The sequence below is a fragment of the Brachyhypopomus gauderio genome, chromosome 18 (assembly GCF_052324685.1).
Source record: "Brachyhypopomus gauderio isolate BG-103 chromosome 18, BGAUD_0.2, whole genome shotgun sequence".
Lineage (NCBI taxonomy): Eukaryota > Metazoa > Chordata > Actinopteri > Gymnotiformes > Hypopomidae > Brachyhypopomus > Brachyhypopomus gauderio.
This window is the reverse complement of record NC_135228.1, coordinates 15,683,683-15,702,298: the sequence shown is the minus strand read 5'-3', so window position 1 is coordinate 15,702,298 and position 18,616 is coordinate 15,683,683. Positions and strand designations below refer to the sequence as shown.

The window sequence follows — 18,616 nt, the reverse complement described above, 5'->3', positions numbered from 1 at the left end:
GTGAAAGTGTCTGACCACAAGTGAAGTTTTAAGAAGGTAATATATAAGTTATATTAAGGTAATGTATAAGTTCTAAAATACAGATAAGTAAGTCAGTGTAAACGTTCTGTATTATGCAAAATTATGCAATAAAGGAGATCAATAGTAATTAAGGGATTTGTAGGATAACTCATTTTCCTCATGACGAATTAGACGTAAACATGCGTTTTAGATTTTTCTATATCATTAAACTAGTCACGTGCCAATGGAATCGGTCGAGGAGTGGACTTTCACCTCGGAATCATTATCGCTATAAACATGACCGCTAGGGAGCAGTCAGTCCCTGTCCAAGGTACTGAAAATTACAGTGACACGACTTCTAAAAGTAAACTAATGACACTATTGGTGTGTGTTTCAGATTCTGTGCTCGTCTACTGTAAACATTGCTGTACGATATCAACCTAGTTGATTGCCTTAGGTTCGAAAACAGTTACTTAGACAGTCTAGCTCGGATCCTCCTGAAAATTTGAGTAAATGATGGGGTGTGAATAGACTCCTTAACCAAAGGACCTAATTTGTCACTTCACCTCATTGGCTAAACTGATCCGGTCCTTAGCATCATGGCAGAGAGCAAACCCTTTCCTGTCACGGCGCCTTGACGCGCCGTCCTGGCGGCGATGCTCTGCGCGAGAGCCGTCTTACATCCCTCATCTGTTCATCCAGATCGTAAGTAACGCTTTTCACAACACTGAAAAGCATTCTTTAGCGTTTTGACCTCATTGTTCAGACGCACGTACAACGTTGTGGAAACAATCGATTTCTAATCACTTAATAATGGGACCGGTCGAAAGGCAAACTTCAGGTCACCTAGCATAGCTGCAAAGACATGTCATATTTGCGATTACATCACTGTCAACAAATGCGGTACTCGCTGGTGAATGCCAGAACGAAACGATAGGCAAAAGGAAATTATCTTCGTTGTTCGGATGAATAGGACAGGAAAGCAGAATTGTTAGACAAAAAAATTACTTTAAAAATTACAAAAAAAAAAAAAAAATTTTTAGCGAAAAATGTTGGAAATTAATAAAATCACAACACTGAGCCCGAGTGTCATAAGGGTGGACGTACGGGTGCGATTCTTAATATATAACGTTTACACTAGCGTGTTTAAACAAAAGTGTATTGTGGGTTAGCGGATATTTCTAAATTGTGATGTTTATAAATGACTGCGGTCGTTACGCAGTTCCTATTCCTGGTTCACCATGCCCCGGCTGTAAAGATGACGTATTTCATGTTGCATTATACTAAATGTGGTTTCCAAAAAAACGACCCATAAACAAGTATTTCTCATATTGACTGTTATAAGCTTTACCCGATGGCTAAACCTTATAAAAATATATTTTTTTAAGATTTAAAGACAGTATTTATCATGTATTCATACAGTAGGGGAACTTACTCAAGGTGTTTAAAGGTGTTTATTTTCTTTTCCCATGGCACATTGTCACATGACCTCCTGCATCTTGTGCACTGAGACCCTCTAACCCTCTTTTTAGAGTGAACATTGTCTTTCCATGGATACGGGCCCCCTAGCCCTACAGGTGGAGAGCGTTGAGCGTAACATAGCGTTCCTGCAAAAGGAGCATCAGCTCCTGTTGACGGGCCTGCGCGTGGAGATCCGTCACCTGAAGAAGAGATGCAACGGTGCGTCTGCTCACTCACTGGGCTGCTGTGTCTCTCACTGGCCTGCTGTGTCTCTCACTGGGCTGCTGTGTCTCTCACTGGGCTGTATGTGCCTCCATGTAACTGAAGTTCAGTTTTGTCATACACAACCTCATTATGAGGCCGTGGACCATTTGTGTTTTTTTGGTCTTGGTAGTAGCCCTAGCTGGATGACTGTGTGTGTGGGAGGGGGTCGTTTTTGTTCAAATCAAGCTCATCACATTACTTGCACAAAATGTGATGTAGCTCACACGTCTAGCAGCAGGATATCACTCCTGTGCTGTCAGGCTCTTTAATTGGTATCCACGTCCCTCTGTGCAGATCTGAGCTGTGAGCTGAGCAAAAGGCCTCCTGGAAGAAGCAGTGAAGGTGAGGTCATTTAATAAAACTGCAGCCAGACATGTCATCATATGACAGGCGACTTACAAGAAGCCTTTGTGTTTGGATGTAGTGAACATTGGATTGTGAACATTGCATTGTCAGATTGGTGTGGCAAGATGGGGAGATTAATTAAAAGAAAGATGGACCTGGGAGGGAGCAAGAATATGATTTGATGGCGAACACAAAAGCAGAGATTCAAGAATAATAGATGAACCAGCATGACTCAGCCATATGCACAGGCAGAATCATATTAATCCTCCAATGAGATTGTGACAATAGAGCTCCCATTACTGTACATGCACAGACCAATACTCTACTCACAGGAGTCACTGTAAGCCTCCGGGGAGTATTAAGAGAGTAATATTTCGGCGGTTTGTTCAGACATAGAGGCCGAGGAGGAGCAGCTGCGAGCTCGTCTGCTGGAGAGCGAGCAGCGTCTGGCCGAGCAGGAGTGCACGCAGGCGGAGCGGAGGGCGGAGCTTCGCCTGAAGGGGGCGCAAGCGAGCGGCCTGCAGACGCGGCTGCGCGACGAGGAGCGACGCTGCCTGGCCGAGCTGAAACGGCGCGGCCACAAGATCACGGCGCTGAGCCGCGACCTGCGCAGGCAGACCGACGTGGCCGCCCAGCTCGCCTTCAAGCTACACTCCACCCGCTTCCGCCTCTACCACCAGGCCGAGCCAGCCGAGGAGGAGGAGGAGGAGGAAGAGGAGGGCGAGGACCAACACCACCACCACCACCACCACAACAACAACAACGGAGGGGACATGCAGGTCAGGGAGTGCACGGAGATCTATGACACGGCTTTGTGCGTAGTCTTTTTTAATCGCAGATTTCGTCGCAGGTCTCTGTGCGAAATTAGAATTAATTAACATTGTTTTTTTCTATAAAAAATTAAAATAGGTGCATTGTTACACAGCAGTGATATCTTGTTGAGACTGTATTATTCATCGATCGCTAGACAGCTAGACGTTTCTTTAGTGAAATTGTGAATCGCTCATGTCATTTCAAGGTCACTGTGCTCAAAAGCCGTTGTTGTCTGCGCAGGGTCCAAGCTGTGCAGCTGGTTTTCACCAGACACCAGCCGTCAGAGCAGAGTCCAGACACCACGGTCACTCCTCACTGAGGACCAGGAGATCCGAACGGGCCAGGGAGTGCGTGCCGCAGGAAAGGGTGCTGGGGCCAGAGGAGCCTCACCCCATGCCAGACCCCGCCCTCTTCCTATACCCCTTCAGACACAGGCTCCTCCCACTGCACATGTCATTGGGTGGCCACTGGAGAGAGGGGAACCTACCAGAGAGGTCAGACAGGCAGTTAGGTAGACTAAGGACCCGATCACTGAGAGAGGATACTGGACCAGAGACTACTGAATTATAGGGAACCACTAGGGTAGATAAACCAGTGTTGCTTTTAAGAGACTAATCAGTTACATTAGGTTTCAATTGTGCAATCTCTTATAAAGCTATTCCAAAGTCAATATGCTAATGAATACCATATCAACTGCCCAGCAAAAACAAATTTATTTCTAATCGTGTATTACTTACCACACCTCTGAATGTTAAATAGAAACAGCTAAAAATGTTGAGTCCTATTGCTGGTGGTCTCACTGGATGCAGGCCAGTTGAGGGTGTCCATACTCTAAGTATAACTAAGCATAACTAAGTAATTAGTGGTCTCTTACAAGAGTGTTCAGCTATTCAGTCATGTTTGGAAAGTTGACTGGCTGCATGTGTTAGCGAAAGCATGCTTCACCCTCCCAAACTGGCTGCTGTGTACAGGGGAGGGACAGATGCAGCAGGGTTGAAACTTGCTTTGACCGACACTGATAGAAAATGTGTTAATGTCTTTAACCCTCCCCTCAGATAAAGATGTTTTGAACTCTCTGACCTCACCTGGTTCAAATGGAGAGTGTTTGGCCAAAGTGTTGCTCGATCATCTCTTGGTCCATATGGTTTTTAGCTGAACACACTATAAGAAAAGAACCAGTGTCTATTGTCTTAATAAAGTTGTTACTCAGAGAAAAAGTAAACCCAAACCTTCACGCCGAGTTCACACTGTAACCCAAACCTTTACTCCGAGTTCACACTGTAAGTTTTTGTTGTTGTTGTTTTTTAAGGTTTTTCAGCTTGATAAGATACTGATCAATTAGAGCTATTTGTCTTTACAGCAACTGTGATGTGGTTTATTTAAGACACAATAAAATGATTCATATTTATGTTATCTTTGATTTGTGCGGTTGTCTTGCCTCTGTGTAATAGAGCTAAAAGTGGGCACGGTCTTTTGTAAAGGAGCTCATTAAAGGATTCTGTGGCCCCATGATTAACACCTAAAACATTTTGCATTGACAAAACGTGCCCTTGAATGGATGCGTAGCCTCAAATTCCTGTGTGCATTCTTGGAGAAGATAAATCAGATTTCACAGAACATTCTATCTATCTATATTTATTGCTCTGTTGCTTAAAAAAAACCTTATAAAACCTTATAAAACCTTTCCCAGACAACTGAAGGCTTGCAGAGGTCTGGCTCAGCATTCTACCATTACTGCAGCACTCTGTCATAGCAACCGCTCTGGAGCAGGCATGAGCCAGCAGTCAATTCAAAGGGGACATGGAGGAGGTGTGTCTTACTCTAGCCCCACCCCCACCCCCCACCCCACCCGCTTCATAAGCACATCACATTAGCAGAACACTCACCCCAGCTATTTCTGCAGGCGATCCCTTGGAACAAGCGTCTGCACGTGGTGAATGTGATGGACGGGGCCCGGGAGGGTATATCACGCGGTCCGCTGCTTCTTTGGGTGACCACTGCCTGTGTGTGGAGATGAGGGATGAGTTAGGATTTTCACTGCTGGGGAAGAGAAGCGGGCTAGGGTAAGCACTGGGGCCCAGACTCCTCCTCCTTGGGAAAGTGTGTGCTTGTGCGTGTGTGTGTGTGTTTGTGTGTGTGTGTGTGTGTTTGTGTGTGTGTGTGTGTGTTTGTGTGTGTGTGTGTGTGTGTGTGTGTGTGTGTGTGTGTGTGTGTGTGTGTGTGTGTGTGTGTGTGTGTGTGCGCTTGTGTGTGAAGGAGAGTGGGGAGTATGAGGGGAGCACACATTGAAGGGCAGTAGAGGATACAATGCGAGGTTGTATAACCTGAAAATAGTGCTCTGCTTTCTTGTGCTACTGCAGATATCGGTGGACTGTTAAGAAGCTGAGGAACACACACACACATGGTGAGATCTGGTTTGTTTTTTGTAGCACTGTTTATACTGTAGGCATCTGCGGTTCTGTAGGTTTGTAGACCATGAGAAAGAAAGCTGACTGAAAATGTACTTGTGGCAGCGTACAAAGTTTTTAACAATCTTGCGCATACTTCACAAGAACCTTGCGGATTTAAACTTCTGTCTTCTAGAATTTGTGGACTACACGTAAGAACATTCCTGTCATGTTTATGTTATTGCATACAGCCATTTGCCATCAAACTTCAGAATGGTTACGTCAGTCGATAGCTTGGTCTGCTCTGCAATAGCTCCAGAGACACCAAGGAGAACACGATTGTGAAGGATGCACACCAAAGGATCACGGTGATCTGTAGTTATTTACAATCCTCAAACTGGATCTTAATGTTGTTAGGGAGATCTTTCCTACTTCATATTCTGTGAACACAAACATAATTTCATACTTGATGCTGTAATTTGACAGTTTGAGTGGCAGTTGTCTCTCTCTCTTCTCAACATGGGAAGTGTATTTCAGTGTTGTCATAGAGTGTCACATTTTATCTGGTGCAAAGCTGTTCCCGAACAGACTGACGAGGGGTCACCTCTTCTGTCGCCGGAGAACAGTGACACCGAAAGCCTCTCTCCATCAAGAACTTCCACTGACATGCTGGACTCCCCTGTCCTGGATCAGGACCACCTGCTTTACCCTGACATAGTGCTGAGCAGTAACCAAAGTGCTGTCCAGTATAGAGAAGATGCAACCCAACAATTGGAGCTCATGTTACAGGAGAGAGGACGACAGCAAAGCAGAAGGAATGGGACAGATGGAAACCAAGAGCTTGCAGGAGAAGAGGAAACAAAAGGAATGCCAAGCACAAATATCATTCAACAGAAATTCCAGTATTTGGACCAAAATCAGTTGTACACCATTGAAAATGAATGGCCCTTACTGTCTTCCGTCCACTTGTGGCCTACAGAACAATCAAACGTGACGAGTTCTACTTCTCAGACCCTGATATACACTCATGGCCTGGGAAGCGGCACTTGGAGATCTTCCCTCTATCAGGGTGCACAGTTACCAGCAAGGGGTTATGGGAGCTACCAACTTACTATGTCAGAGCCACGACCCACTGGCACCAGCAGCATGTCTTCACTGGGCAGAGTGGTGAAGGACGCTACAGAGAGCGTTTTTGATGCCACTCAGGCAGGGGAGCTTGAGGTTCACAACAAGCAGAGGGAACGAGGTGCCACCCAGTCAGACAAGGGCATAGAACAGATGGAGCTAAACCTGGTGCACAGGGACCCAAGCCTAGCACAACTGGGACATGTAGTGCTACAAAGAGCAAACTGTGTGCTGCAAGATGTGCACGGTGTAGTTAGGCATGAACAAAGAGTTCTGTGTTCAGGCAGAAATGCAGTTCAGATAGATGAAACCATATTAGTGAAAATGGACTGTGAGAACAGCAAACAAACGGACCTTTGCTCAATTCAAACGGAGCACAGAGAAGCACAACATAAAGAGAATGAATCACAGGTAGAAGATGAAATGAAGAGTGAGACAATTATTATGATTCAAGACAGAGAACATAGAGAACCAGATTTAGAACTTGCAGCCCAAGATCCATCATCTGCGGAAGACACTGTACTAAATTTATCACAGATGGACCAGCTTGGGTTAGAGCAGGAATCCACTCCGACAGAGGAAGACATTAGACAGATGGCAAAAGCCATGAACCAGACGGGCAGGACATTAGCAGAGATGGAAGAGCCTGAGTTAGCAATACATCAAGACATGATAGAACTAAGGTTTGTTCTGGAGGGAAAGAATGGCCCAAAGTCAGATATGCTGCAGTTAGAAAAAACGCAGGCTGATGGAAATGTGGGCCACACAGAAGGAGAAGCAGTGCGGATGCAACAGGAGGAAAATGCAGCGATACGACAGCAGGATCCTGAGAAGACAACCCTGGCCACGGACCAAGGCTCGGAACCGTTTCGCTTGTTTGTGGTTGACAAGCTGTTTCTGGACACCCCAAATATGGCAGGTGTGTTCACAGTGATGGCACGAATTCAAAATGTTAAATGTTTACACAGTATAACTCAACTCATACCAGCAGTTCAGATTATCAGTTACTCACTGCATAATTTTTTCTTGCTCACTGCATGCCAGGACTTGGGAGTCTAGATCATGTGCTCAGTGACCAAGCAGAGATGTCGGAGCTGGACAGGTGTTATGACAAAGCACCCCAGGAAGATCCTGGTTCTCTGGAGCCAGATGCTTCTGATGACAATGGGTTCACAATCAAGATCCAAGCACCTGGCATTGAGCCCACTGACTTCCAAGTAAAGACCCTTTACCTGTCTTTGTGTTAAATTATAAAACATATATTATGCCCCTTTACAGCGAACCTATGGAATGATTTTGCTCCTTCACATCTAGTTACTTTCCAAGTTATTTTACCCAGAGAGCTTTCCTTGTACGTACAATCAATCTATTATTCTTCATGACTTCCAGGTGTCACCTTTAGCAATGGTACAGGAAATCAAGCAAGTGTTGATGGACCGCAAGGAGACATGCCACCGGACCTGTTTCTCTCTGCAGTTAGAGGGGAGCATGCTGGATAACTTCAGCCACCTGAGCACTATCACCAGCTTAAAGGAGGGTTCACTCCTTAAGATAGTGGAAGGTAATTGTCTACCATCTAACCCCCACCTTCCTGTCCATTTATCTAAGCCTGATTATTTGCTTTGCATTTTTGTCTTTGCCTTTCTTGAAAAGACATAAATATCATAACTCATTTTATGAGTGACACCACAGGCTGAATTACCCAGGTTATATAAAAAGCATTAGATTTAGCATATTTTATTAAGCGGCCACACTAATAATGCTTTAATTATAGGATTCAGCTCTGCTAAGGGTAGGCCAGCACTATGTTGGTTAACCAGCTATGGCCAACAATACAACCTGATATAACTTAAGTGGATGCTACCTTTGACTCATGTAAACATTTCAGAGCCGTATACGGTTCGAGAGGTTCGTGTACATTTGCGCCACATCAGAGAGCTCCTGAAGAGCATGGACCCCGCAGATGCTTACAATGGAATGGAAGGTAGCTCACTGACGTTCCTCAGGTTCTTCAGTGAAGAACATACAGAAGGTGAGAAAAGCATTGTGGTTAAAAAGCAGCAGAATAGCAACATTTTTAGAATCAGTTGTGAAAGCTTGATGATACTATAAAGGGCTGGACCACTGATCAGTGGTCTGACTGTCTTGCCATTTTGAGCTATACCTTCTTTTCCCAGAGAGTAACAGAGTGAGGAAGATGGGTGAGGAGCTTAAACCATTCGACTGTAGCCCTCCTGAGTACATTCTCCCAGAAACCAAAGAATTCTTACTGAGACCTTTGCAGCCTCAAACTGAGAACTTGAAGGTATATTAGAGGCATTTCTTCTGTAAGTTCATAATAAATTTGTGTATAAGTTCATAACCTGGGCTAACTCACAAACAATGTCTACATTGGCTGTGTAAGTAAAATAAGTAAGCTTGATTGTACCAGGCTCACTTTTAGGAAATGGTACAATGGTGCCAAATCCAATAACATAGTATTTCTCTGCCATATGCAATGTAGACTACATCAGTAAAAATATTGTAGAATGTAGACCACATTAGTAAAATTGTGAATAAATTGCCTATGCTATCATCTTGAGGGCTAAATATTAAAAGCCACTGTGTTGTGTGCTTATGTTAATAGCCAACTGAATGCCTGAAGGTCCTGACGACCAGTAGCTGGAACCCTCCTCCAGGGAACAGGAAGATGCACGGTGACCTCATGTACCTTAATGTTGTTACCATGGAGGACAGACACTACAGCATTACAGCTTCTGCTCGGGGCTTTTACCTCAACCAGTTAGTAACCAACGATCATAAAAATCTCTTCAAATAAGCTTCCAGCTCTGAGCTGAGGAGGCATTAAAAATGTAAAAATGATATAGACATGAAAAGTACATTATGTGCATTGCCTTATGTACAGTCTTGGATTGCATGTCTACAAACCCGTCATCTTATCGGTTTGGATGGTGGTGTTCTGTGTTTGTTAGATCCACCACTTACAGCTTCAACCCAAGGCCCGCAAATCCCAGTGTACTTTGTCATTCTCTGGTGGAGCTGTTAAGTCAGATCAGTCCCGTTTTTAAGAAGAACTTCAGTGCTTTGCTGGAGAAGAGGTAAATGTTTTTTTAATAGAATGACAGTGCCGAATTGGTTTGTTGCATCTGCACTGACATGTGCATTGAGAGTATTTTTGTGTGTGTGTGTGTGTGTGTGGGGGGGGTATTTTTTGGACTTATCTTCAGAACATCTACACACCCCTTTGAAAGGATCGCCACACCATTCCAGGTGTTCAGCTGGGCTGCTCCAGCAGTTGACCACGCCATTGACTGTGTACGCGCTGAGGACCCCAGCCCCTCCTGTTTGCCCTATGAGGAAAATGTACCTGGGCAGGTAAAGGTCTTTGAAGATTGTCTTCTAACTTAAGATTTAAAAACAGACTACACTAAAAACAGACTACACTCCTAAACAAAACTTAAAATGTGCAGAATCCACAGGATTGATCAATGTTGTAAATAAACAGACAGCACCCGTATAATACACAAACATCCAATAAATGACCATTTTCAACATTTCTTTAACTAAAACCATGAAATATGAAAAACTATGCAGGACTAAAATATACACATGGTTGGAACTTGACACCAGTTAATTTTGAAACCTTCCATGACTTTTATGGACAAATCACTCTAAGCAGTGGTCTCACAGCATAAAATGCAGAGATAAATGCTGTTGTCATACCTCAGCAATTTAGCAACTAGGTAGAAAAGATTATTTGAAATGCACAAAACGTGCTAATTTTACAGGAAAAGCTATTACCAAATTCTGCAGTCTGTGATGAATGCTTTTAATGAATATGTTCAATTGGATAAATGCAGATCCGTGACTGGAATGAAGAGCTTCAAAGCACCAGAGAACTACCACGTGAGAGCCTGAAAGATCGTCTTCTGAGGGACAGGGCCATCTTTAAGGTAAACCTGTCTTTCCCACAGAAAGGCCGTAGAGGCATGTGACAGTCATTGGGGTTTTTCATAGAAAGTATTACAAGTTATGCCATTAGTTTCCAAAGTAACCCCGCAATTTTCTTCTTTAGGGTGATCATAATCACAGTCCCCTCACTGTCTCTCCCTAGGCTAACAGTGACTTTGTGAGCATTGCCACAAAAGGCGCCGTGGCGGTGGTCGATGGCGACGTGATGCCTGTCAACCTCGGCGAAGAACCGAACAATCAGATGTTCATCTGGAACGGCATCTTGTTCAGCCTGGGCTCCGACACGCGGGAGGAGCTGGGCGGCGACGCAGCGGCTCACGTGGCCTCGGCCGTCGACCTGAGCGGCGTGAGGGCATACGGCGCGGTGGATGCCGAGGGCCTGTATGTGCTGGGCATTGTGGTGGTGGACTACCGAGGGCACCGCGTCACTGCCCAGTCCATCGTCCCAGGCATCCTAGAGTGTGGGCAGGAGCAGACCCTGACCTACGGCTCCACTGACTTTGGAAAGACCGTTGTCTCTAATGAAAAGTACGTCGGTTCATCTAACTTGATGATCATGTTGATAAACACTGACTGTCTTAGATTTAGTATACTAAGACCTGCCTTAGATTGTCACCCTTTACTTTGATGACAGCTTTGTGGCATCTTGGTGTTCTCTTACCATCTATGATGCTTCTCCATCAGTCTTGAGGAAATTCTTACATATAGGCCTACTCAGCACTTGTAGGGTTGAGGGACTAAAGTTATGAATGAAAACTATTTGTCTTGAAAAGACATAATAATGATAACTCCCTAAACACCCCAAGGTATGTGAAGCTATTGGAGAAGCCCAGCAAACAGCTGCGAGTGCAACGCCACCATGTGCTTAATGAAGACGACACGGCCGTAGAGTTGTGCTCCTCGGTACAGTGCAAAGGCATTGTGGGTAATGACGGCCGGCACTATATTCTGGACCTGCTCTTCACATTCCCGCCAGACCTCAACTTCCTGCCAGTGGAAGGGGAGGAGCTAAACCCTGAGTGCCAGCAGCTAGGTTTCCCACAGCAACACCCACATCGCTTAGCTTATTTGAGGCAAGAGCTAACTGAAGCATTTGTGAAGCACAGGTAATATCTTTGATACATACATATTATATGACACATCTTGTGATAATTTGCTGAGAGGGTAATTTCATCTTATGTCTTCTTCCATCAGAAATGCTGACATTTTCTTCAACCCTAACATCTTCTCACCAGGTGCGTTAGTTAGTATGTAGCTGATGATAGAATGTTTCCTGTTGTACAGTCAACTGAAGCACAAATGTATTAAAATAACAAAAATCATAAAACATGACCAGTATCAACCCAAATCACAAAGCATAATGTATATATATCAAAAAATTCATCAAAAGAATTTAACAATTTTCAGGTAATTATATTATATGTAAATGTAAATGTAAATGTGCTATATATATACATGAAAATATTGAATTCTTTTTTGAGGGTCAAATGACATTTGGATAAAACAAGAATAAATGTCTATATGTATATATCAAGTTCCATAATATATTAATTTTCCAGGTGTACGTTTTCCAAAGGAAAGCTCAAAGGACATTCAGGAACAGAAACAGCTTTTAAAAGATGCTGCAGCCTTTCTGGTTTCCAACCAAATTCCTGCCTTAGTGAGTATTTTAATTTGGTCTGAACTGCACAAGAATTCATTGTGCATTCTTCACCAGTGATCATCTATACTGAAATCCACCATACGTTAGACATAAATAATGTTTGTTTGGAACGTGTTTGGTCTGACCTGAGTGGGATACTTCCTGGATCCTCATGTGTTCATGCAGATTCAGAGCTGTCTTGATCACACCTCGATGCCCATGGATGGCGTCACACTGACTGAGGCCCTGCACCAATGTGGCATTAATGTGCGATACCTGGGCACAGTGCTGGAGTGTATTGAGAAGTCGCCCCAGAAACTCAGACTGGATCACATTTATGTGAGCGTGTCACCAATGTGTGCACCTTCATTATGACTCATGGAATGTTTTCATGGCATATATGTTATCTCAAAATAACAGTGATCTCATGATTATCTTCTTACAGAGAACTGCACTTTGTGAGCTTATTACTCGATGCACAAAGCATCTGTTCAGGACATACTTATTAGTAAGTATCCAAGCTGTTCAACGATTCTTGTCCTGAGATCCATAATGGCCAATGCACCGTTTTATGTACCTGTTTAACTTTGGTTTGCGGTTGTTTTTGCCGTGCCTTTCAGGCATTTCTGACCTTAGTGCGGTAATATCACTTTTGCATATTCTTCTGTCAGGCGGTGGAGCCATCTGCCCTCTCTGCCTCAGTCAGCCATTTCCTCAACTGCTTCCTCAGCTCTCCGCCTGATGAGCAGGGTCCACAGCAGGTCGACGGGCTAGCAGCCAAACGTAGGAACCGGCGGAGGCGGAGTCGAGGCTCTGTGGGCGGAGCCATGACCACGTGGGCTGTCATGACCTCCAGTGAGCTCTGGAGAGTCATCCAGGCTGAGGCAATGGAATACTACCATTACTGCCTGCCGTGGTGAGAGCTGGATTGACACCGTTTTAAAACCTATGAGCTCAGGTAGCTCGTGAGTGTACGCTCATAAAGTAGTGTGTCTTCACGAGGTTAGATAATATGTTGGGTGATATCCCCTCTTTCTAATAACGTCATATTGTCTAGACCTGTTTTGATCTACAGTCCCTCTAATACGTATATTGATTGCCTGGGCACTCTGCCCTCTACATCTATGTAATTGTCATGCTTGGTTCATTTGTTACTGACTTAGACGTGATGTCTCGTCTGTGTCTGGTAGTGGCAGCGTCAAGCAGGCAGTGGGCAAGTGCGGTCTACACAGAATGACCCTGCTCAGAGAGCTCTCCATCAAAACTGGAGTCCAGGTAATACAGCATCTGTCTGCCATTCATCTTACCAGCAAGATACGCTGACAGGTAATATTCCTTCTCTGGCAGCATGGGAACACTCCTCTACATCTGTTGCTACCCCAATGCGCCTCCCACTACACACACACACACACACACACACACACACACACATACATACACACACACACACACATACACACACACACATACACTCACAACACGTGAACCATTTTGTCCCCCCCCCCCATTCAGATCCTTATCAGAGAATACCACTTTGATGCAAAACACAAACCGGTCTTCACCGAAGAGGACATCCTCAATATTTTTCCAGTACTGAAGCACATCAGCCCAAAGGCCAGCGATGGCCTCTGTCTCCTGCAATGCGGGCAGGTGAAGGTCCAGCAAGGTAAGTGGAGGAGCTCACATTTACTACACACTCCATGGGCTTACGCATACCAAAATCCAAAATCGGATTATTCGTATAATCTGTGCATCACATTTAATTGCATTTGTTTCATGAGTGAAAAATGGAGATATCAGTATTCTTATATGTTTAGATACATTACTTGACAGAAACATGTTTAACATTAGCAAATGACAATTTTGCTACATACTACATACAATCCTTTGTCTACACATGTGCTCAGGTAGCCTGAAGGAGGGTAGTGAGCTAATCAGCCAGGCCCTGGGCCTCTTCACTAATGTGTATGGCGCCCTGCACCACGATGTCTGCACCTGCTTGCGCCTGCTGGGACGCATTCACTACATCCTGGGCGAATATGCCGAGGTGTGTGTGTGTCTGTGTGTGTGTGTCTGTGTGTGTGTGCTCTACTGCCTGTCCCCAGGCTGCAGTTATGGGTTATCTGTGGAGTCTACAACCTCGCACCTCCAGGCACACATGGTTTGGCGATTTAACCCATTGCTGGTTTGCATGTGTTTTCCCTGCTAGGCACTAAGTCACCAGCAGAGGGCTGTACTGATCAGTGAGAGAGTGTTGGGAATAGATCATCCTAATACCATAAGGGAGTATGTGAGTACTGCAGAGCTCTTTTTTGAAGTATGGGGTTTGTAGTTGCATGTAAATAATATTAATTCCCATCGTTGTCCATTTATAGAAGCTCCTGGGCCTCTACAGTTTTGCTGGGGAGCAGACGGCCACTGGCGTGAGGCTGCTGTACCGTGCCCGTTATCTCATGCTGCTGGTGTGTGGAGAGGACCACCCAGAAATGGCCCTACTGGACGTGTGTAAAGCCTGAGTGATCTTAAGTGTCAATCTCTGCACAATAAATAAGAGCAGGTTTTCCAGATTTAAGATTCAGATTAAGCTTAATATTAAATTACAACTTCTTAGCTGGTTGTGATTCTGTCCAGAAATGTTTCTGGTGGCTGAAGAATGGACAGTTTCTTTAGAAATGTGTAGGAAATTATTTTTAACAAATGTAGCAGGGCTGAAATCAAAGCATGAAATGCAAATTGATTTAACAATACATAGCAAGTAATCATTTTCCTCCATTTGCACATAACTGTATGTCAGCTCTAGTCATTGTCAGTGTGTGAATGTGAGGCCCAGGTTTTGCTTAGCTGTTTCAGCTTACCACTGTTTCAAAGTACTCTCTCCCCGTTCAGAGTAAGATCGGCCTCATGCTGTATTGTATGATGGAGTGTGACCTCGCCCTAAGGTTCCTGGGGAATGCCCTGGCCTTGACCTCCAAATACCAGGGGCCTGCTTCTCTTAAACTGGCGCAGAGGTGAGGCACAAACCAATGTAAACATGTTAGCAATTGCACGTAACAGATGGACAATATGTATAAAAATTATTGAATAAAGATGCCACTGATGCGTTGTTCAGCTCCAACTAAAGCTTCACCTCTCGCTGTCCTTTACAGTCACCACTTGATGGCAAAGGTGTTTGAGAGCAAAGGGGAGTTCCGTTCAGCTCTCAGGCATGAGAAGGAACGCTACAAGATCTACAGGAGCCAGGTGATCACACAAAACAGACAAGATGCATTCCCATGTACAGTGGGGAAAATAAGTATTTAGTCAGTCACCAATTGTGCAAGTTCTCCCACTTAAAAAGATGAGAGGCCTGTAATTGACATCACAGGTAGACCTCAACTATGAGAGACAAAATGTGAAAAAAAAAAATTGAGAAAATCATTTTGTCTGACTTTTAAAGAACTTATTTGCAAATAATGGTGGAAAATAAGTATTTGGTCAATAACAAAAGTTCATCTCAATACTTTGTTGTATATCCTCTGTTGGCAATGACAGAGGTCAAACGTTTTCTGTAAGTCTTCATAAGGTTGGCACACACTGTTGCTGGTATGTTGGCCCATTCCTCCATGCAGATCTCCTCTAGAGCAGTGATGTTTTGGGGCTGTCAGCAGGCAACACGGACTTTTAACTCCCTCCAAAGGTTTTCGATGGGGTTGAGATCGGGAGACTGGCTAGGCCACTCCAGGACTTTGAAATGTTTCTTACGAAGCCACTCCTTTGTTGCCCTGGCAGTGTGCTTGGGATCATTATCATGCTGAAAGACCCAGCCACGTTTCATCTTCATTGCCCTTGCTGATGGAAGGAGGTTTGCACCCAAAATCTCACAATACATGGCCCCATTCATTCTTTCACGTACACAGACCAGTCGTCCTGGTCCCTTTGCAGAGAAACAGCCCCAAAGCATGATGTTGCCACCCCCATGCTTCACAGTTGGTATGGTGTTCTTTGGATGCAACTCAGCATTCACTGTCCTCCAAACACGACGAGTTGTGTTTTTACCAAATAGTTCTACTTTGGTTTCATCTGACCATATGACATTCTCCCAATACTCTTATGGAACATCCAAATGCTCTCTAGCAAACTTCAGACGTGCCTGGATATGGACTAGCTTAAGCAGGGGGACACGTCTGGCACTGCAAGATCTGAGTCCCTGGCGTCATAGTGTGTTGCTGATGGTAGCCTTTGTAACGTTGGTGCCAGCTTTCTGCAGGTCATTCACTAGATCCCCCCTTGTGGTTCTGGGATTTTTCCTCACCGTTCTTGTGATCATTTTTACCCCACGGGCTGAGATCATGCGTGGAGCCCCAGATCGAGGGAGATTAGTAGTGGTCTTGTAGGTCTTCCATTTTCTGATTATTGCTCCCACAGTAGATTTCTTCACACCAAGCTGCTTGCCTATTGCAGATTCAGTCTTCCCAGCCTGGTGCAGGTCTACAATTCGGTTTCTGGTGTCCTCCGACAGCTCTTTCGTCTTCACCATAGTGGAGTTTGGAGTGTGACTGTTTGAGGTTGTGGGCAGGTGTCTTTTATACTGTTAACGACTTCAAACAGGTGCCATTAATACAGGTAATGAGTGGGGGAAAGAGGAGCCTCTTAAAAACGAAGTTACAGGTCTGTGACAGCCAGAAATCTTGCTTGTTTGTAGGTGACCAAATACTTATTTTCCACCATTATTTGCAAATAAGTTCTTTAAAAGTCAGACAAAATGATTTTCTCAATTTTTTTTCACATTTTGTCTCTCATAGTTGAGGTCTACCTATGATGTCAATTACCGGCCTCTCTCATCTTTTTAAGTGGGAGAACTTGCACAATTGGTGACTGACTAAATACTTAATTTCCCCACTGTATGAAGTGATTCATTACTAGCTGGAAAGCATAAAATACATTTCCCTGCTTGAGTTGTTTCAAGGAGTCTAACCCTTAAAAGCTTCCACTGAGTGAAGACGCTTGTGTAAAAACATTTGAATCCCAGGGTAACAAAGCAAAACGGTTTACCAAACACCAGCCTCAAGATTCATATTTGTAAGTTTTGAGATTTTGAGAATATTATGACAAACATAAAATGGCATCTGAAAAATGATTTTTGTTTACTATAGGTTGGAGTGTCTCATCAGAAGACGTGCGAGAGCTCAGAGTACCTGAAACACCTCACAAATCAGGCGGTGGTTCTGCAGAGGACCATGAATATGATCTGCAAACAGAGCTCAGAGGCTAGTACTGCTTCTCTCAAAGTGAGTACCACCCCACGTGTGCATGTGTACCACCCAATGGGTGTTGTATACACACATTTGCAATGTATGTGTATGTCTCGACCTGTTCATTTACGATGCATTTGTCTACTCTGCATTTGTTATTCTCTGAAGCTGATTGCCCCAAGCCGTCTCTGGGTTATGGAGCAGCTAAATCTCGTGACTGGCATTGTCCTGATACCCATCAGGTAAGCTATACTGAACAAAACATAGACCAGAAAACAGGGATTTACAGTATACACATGGTTGGATTAAATTGTGGTTGCTTGTAATCCTTCTCTTCTGCATCCTGGCTTCTCCCTTTTGGTTTTTTATCCCTTCTCCTGGTCTCCCATATGTGAATGATCGTTTGGCCTCCATCTCTTTATCACTCAAGCAACGAGGACCTTCAAACTCTCTCAGCCAACACCCATGAAACAGCGACCTAAATACAAAGGGACTCTTCGTCAATTACCAATTGCAGGAGCACAATTATCTTCTCATATAGTGTTGGATAACCAATATTCATTGTTGAACATAAATTCATTGTATTAGTGAAGAGAAGTAAAAGTGATAATGATGTTAAGAAGGGAAAGGATCTGGTCTGCTTATGGACAAAAAACACGAGGGGAGAAATTAACTTGGATTAACTGAATAACTGCAAGTGTTTTGGTTACATGTTTGTACAGTACATGGAAAATTAACTGCTGTGGTTTTACTTATGCCTTTAAAAACCTAGAAAAGGCAAGTAAAGGAAATATTGGAATGTTTTAAAGTTGGATATAACTAAATAACATTCTAATATAACTAATAATGAATTACTAACTTTCAGATATTGTCAAAAATATATCAGTTTGTGTTATTATATACTTTACTGTGAACTCTTTTTGGAATATACAGTATTCATTTGGATTAATTTGCATGGCGCAGTGAGTTTGCCTATAATAGGACAAAGACCTGAACATGTTATTAACTGCATTGTGTAAAATGTTTTGTGAAAAGTACTAATATAAATAAACACTGATGCAACCGATTAACCATTTACGAGCAATGATTGGATTTGATTACTGGTGCAGTACAGATTACTGATAACAATCTGATTACATTCCATTACATTTGGATTACTTATCCAAACCCAATAACCTGCCACTTTTGAAACAATCTTGTCTGGCCAACAACAAGGTCAAACAACCTGTAAATATGAAGTTGTGCAACATGAATATAACTATGTACCAGCAATGCGGATAAGGCCCTTTACTACAATATGGCCAGTCCTTACACTCTTGTCACATCTTTAAATGAAAGAAAGGCACAAATCACACCAGAAAGATCTAAAAAATTCA

At 43.7% G+C, this 18,616-nt stretch overlaps 2 protein-coding genes and 1 long non-coding RNA gene across 4 annotated transcripts; 2 read left to right on the top strand and 1 right to left on the bottom strand.

Annotated features, from left to right (window-relative positions):
* The first annotated feature begins 340 nt into the window (after positions 1-340).
* On the top strand, positions 341-4,296 carry ccdc92bb (coiled-coil domain containing 92Bb). Its single transcript, XM_076979396.1, has 5 exons — positions 341-705; positions 1,533-1,680; positions 2,020-2,067; positions 2,461-2,849; positions 3,124-4,296. The coding sequence occupies exons 2-5, from the start codon at positions 1,551-1,553 to the stop codon at positions 3,451-3,453; spliced, it is 897 nt and encodes a 298-aa protein (XP_076835511.1). The 5' UTR covers positions 341-705; positions 1,533-1,550; the 3' UTR covers positions 3,454-4,296.
* On the bottom strand, positions 3,713-5,022 carry LOC143481386 (uncharacterized). Its single transcript, XR_013122018.1, has 2 exons — positions 4,770-5,022; positions 3,713-4,044 (listed from the first exon to the last, which is right to left on the bottom strand). It is a non-coding gene; the product is annotated as an uncharacterized LOC143481386 (long non-coding RNA).
* On the top strand, positions 4,436-18,306 carry cluhb (CLUH binding protein of NUMT mRNA b). Of its 2 annotated transcripts, XM_076979393.1 has the most exons (29): positions 4,436-4,692; positions 4,787-4,946; positions 5,244-5,287; positions 5,845-7,314; positions 7,440-7,612; positions 7,785-7,956; positions 8,284-8,427; positions 8,573-8,700; positions 9,022-9,176; positions 9,368-9,493; positions 9,623-9,770; positions 10,256-10,348; positions 10,510-10,895; positions 11,174-11,473; positions 11,562-11,602; positions 11,927-12,027; positions 12,196-12,348; positions 12,455-12,517; positions 12,681-12,925; positions 13,200-13,284; positions 13,522-13,675; positions 13,917-14,056; positions 14,219-14,299; positions 14,385-14,510; positions 14,896-15,017; positions 15,156-15,249; positions 17,142-17,276; positions 17,409-17,482; positions 17,671-18,306. In XM_076979393.1, the coding sequence occupies exons 1-29, from the start codon at positions 4,656-4,658 to the stop codon at positions 17,720-17,722; spliced, it is 5,202 nt and encodes a 1,733-aa protein (XP_076835508.1). In that variant the 5' UTR covers positions 4,436-4,655; the 3' UTR covers positions 17,723-18,306. The 2 variants fall into 2 exon arrangements, with proteins under 2 accessions (XP_076835508.1, XP_076835509.1); XM_076979394.1 differs by lacking the exons at positions 13,917-14,056; positions 14,219-14,299; positions 14,385-14,510; ... (3 more) ...; positions 17,409-17,482; positions 17,671-18,306 and having other exon boundaries at positions 13,200-13,335; positions 13,522-13,654.
* The last annotated feature ends 310 nt before the right edge of the window (positions 18,307-18,616 follow it).